Source organism: Hipposideros armiger, unplaced genomic scaffold, assembly GCF_001890085.2.
Source record: "Hipposideros armiger isolate ML-2016 unplaced genomic scaffold, ASM189008v1 scaffold_84, whole genome shotgun sequence".
Lineage (NCBI taxonomy): Eukaryota > Metazoa > Chordata > Mammalia > Chiroptera > Hipposideridae > Hipposideros > Hipposideros armiger.
In genome coordinates this window covers 3,234,650-3,237,760 of record NW_017731434.1, presented here as the reverse complement: position 1 = coordinate 3,237,760, position 3,111 = coordinate 3,234,650, and the positions used below count along the sequence as shown (strand labels likewise).

The window sequence follows — 3,111 nt, the reverse complement described above, 5'->3', positions numbered from 1 at the left end:
CTGATCTGCCTCATCCGGGAAGAGCGCAATGATGGTGCCAACTTGGGCCAGTGAAGCAGCGTCCTCCACAACTAGATTGAAGAACAAGACGACAGCAACTTGTCTGTTCCCCTTCCCCCAATTCCCCATCACTGTTCCCATCCCCCCAATTACCCAATAAAAATCTAAAAAAAAAAATGACCCTTACTGGATAATAGTTTATAGTCTTTTATAGCTTAGAAATTCATTTATGTATGTTATATCATTAGATGCTCACAGAAGCCTCTAAACAGGGTTTGGCAGGTATATTATTGGGTTGTTGGAAAAGTCATGATGTATTTTTTCTATGTTTTTTGTTGCAAAAATGCATCATGACTTTTCCGACAAGCCAATATTATCTCACGCTTTACAGAGGAGGAATCTGAAGTTGAGTGACTTGCCCAGAATATATGGCAGAGATGAAAATCCAATTCCTATCAAAGTCCCAATGGCATTTTTTTTGCAGAAATTGATATATCCAGCCTAAAATTCATATGAAATCTCAGGGGACCTTGAATAGCCAAAACAATCTTGAAAAAGGACAAAGTTGGAGGTCTCACAGTTCCTGATTTAACAACTTATTACAAAGCGATGGTAATCAAAACAGTATGGTACTGACATAAAGAGAGACAAATAGACCAGTGGAATAGAATAGAGAGCCCAGAAATAAACTCTCACATATATGGTCAAATGATTTTTTATAAGGATGCCAAGAGCATTCAGTGGGGAAAAAGTCTTTTCCACGAATGGTAACAAGGAAAAGCTGGGAAAACTAGGTCTTGAAGAGATATTTGTACATTTATGTTCATAGCAGCATTATTTACAACAGCCAAAAAATGGAATTGATCCAAGTAGCCATTGATGAATGAATGCATGGATAAACAAAATATTACTCAGTCTTAAAAAGGAAGGACATTATAAAACATACTGCAACATGAATGAAATCTTGAGGATATTATGCTAAGTGAATTAAGCCAGTCACAAAATGACAAAAATTGTCTGACTCCACTTATATGAGGTATCTGAGAGCAGTCAAATTCATAGAGACAGAAAGTAGAATGGTGGTTGCCAGGGGTGATGGAAGGGGAAAATCAGGAGTGGTTTAATGGCTGGAGACATTCAGTTTTCTTTTTTTTTCCCCCCAAAGATCTTATTGGGGAATTGGGAAAGGGGAACAGCCAAGTTGTTGTCCTTCAGTCTTAGTTGTGGAGGGCGCAGCTAGCTCAGCTCCAAGTACAGTCACCATCTGGCCACTCAGCTCAAGGTGCTGTGTTCAATCTTAGTTGCGGGTGGGCATAGCCCAACATCCCATGTGGGAGTCGAACTGGCAACCTTGTTGCAAAGAGCCCACGCTCTAACCACTGAGCCATCCTGCCACCTGTTGGCAGCTCAGCAGCAGCTCAGCTCAGGCACAGCTCACTGGCCCATGTGGGAATCGAACCGGCAACCCTGTTGCCCAGAGCTGTTGCTCTTAACCAACTGAGCCACTCGGCCAGCCCAGATTTAGTTTTCTTTTAATTGATGATTTAAAAAATTTATTTTTCAATTACAGCTGACATAGAATATTATATTAGTTTCAGGTGAACAACAGAGTGATTAGACATTTATATACCTCATGAAGTAATCACCCCAATAAGTCTAGTTCCTGTATGTAGGGTTTCAGTTTTGCAAGATGAAAAGTGTTCTGGAGATTGGTTGAACAACAGTATGAATACACTTAACACTACTGAACTGTACACTTAACATTGGTTAAGATGGGAAATTTCATGTTATGTATATTTTATCACTATTAAAAAAACAAAGGAGAATAATCTTCCCAATTCCACTTTGTATAAAAGTGGTTGATTTATCTTGAAGTCTGAACTCTTAAGGTGGTTTCTTTGGGGGAAAAGTCATTAGAATTCTGGGGAGTGAGTGACCCCCATCAGGAGCTGCCGGAATCTCCACAGTCACAGGCTGTGCCACACAAATCCATTTCTCCCTGCCCACCCCACTTTGATGGAGGCTGACAAATCCACCATCATCACCCCCTTCCTTTTACTTCTTTTTTTTTTGCTAATTTTTGTTGACTTTCTGCCATTTGTAACTGAAAGTTTTGATTCATGTAATTGGGGAAGGGATAGATTTTGAATTTATCCTCTAACCTCAATGATACCCCCTATTTTTCTTTTGGGATGATCCCCATAACAACACTCACCCTACGTCCGAACTCTTCTCCTTGCTTCACTTCCTGAGGATAGCCGTCAATCAGGAAGCCCTTGGTGTGGCCCAGGCTGGCCACCATGGCCTCCTTCAGGAGCTCCAGGATGATGCCCTGCAGCAGAGGGAGAGTGCACTGTCAGGACCTGAGCTCTTTTACAGAACAAAACTAGGATTCTCTCAGGTCTCCTAAGGCATCCCATTGCGGGAGGGAGAAAGGTTCAGACAAGAATAACAGCAGATCCACAACTAGATTGAGGAACAAAAGGACAGCAACTTGTCTGTTCCCCTTCCCCGATTTCCAAACGCTGTTCCCTTCCCCCCAATTCCCCAACAAAAAAATCTTTAAAAAAACAAACAGAAAATCTTTAAAAAAACAAAAAAACAGCCGACAGCCAATATGCCATATTGCATCAATTCTAAGTCTTATTCTTCCTCCTGACCCACATTTTAATGTCTATGAAGTTAGCAGGTATCTTATATCAGAACTGGGGTATAGTTTAATTGTTAGTGTTGCTTTTTACTGGTATATCTTTACTAGTTATATTTTACTGGGGTGTCTTAAAATAATGCCATCTTAGATTAGATTAAATATGGTGGCCATATTTCATATGGTAGCCCTCCGTGAATTAGGCATAATGGCAGCTTAAAACTAGGCAAAACAATGTGTAAAATATATTTTATTATTAATTTTTTTCCAGTAAGTGTTTTATAAAATTTGACATCCACTGACGAGAAGACTTTCAGTAGGTATGAAGTAGCATTTTTTTTTTAAAGATTTGTTTTTAATTGGGGTATTGGGGGGATGGGAACAGTGCTGGGGAATTAGGGGAAGGGGAACAGACAAGTTGCTGTTGTTTTGTTCTTCAGTCTAGTTGTGGAGGATGTTGCTTC

General features: G+C 40.1%; 1 protein-coding gene across 3 annotated transcripts in view; it reads right to left on the bottom strand.

The window, feature by feature from the left end:
- AK5 (adenylate kinase 5) overlaps window positions 1–3,111 on the bottom strand; it is a 225,566-nt gene that overhangs the window by 30,305 nt on the left and 192,150 nt on the right. For all 3 annotated transcript variants that reach the window (XM_019644035.1, XM_019644036.1, XM_019644037.1), the window contains one exon: window positions 2,216–2,332. In XM_019644035.1, coding sequence (XP_019499580.1) covers window positions 2,216–2,332 — 117 coding nt within the window. The remainder of the gene's footprint in view (window positions 1–2,215; window positions 2,333–3,111) is intronic.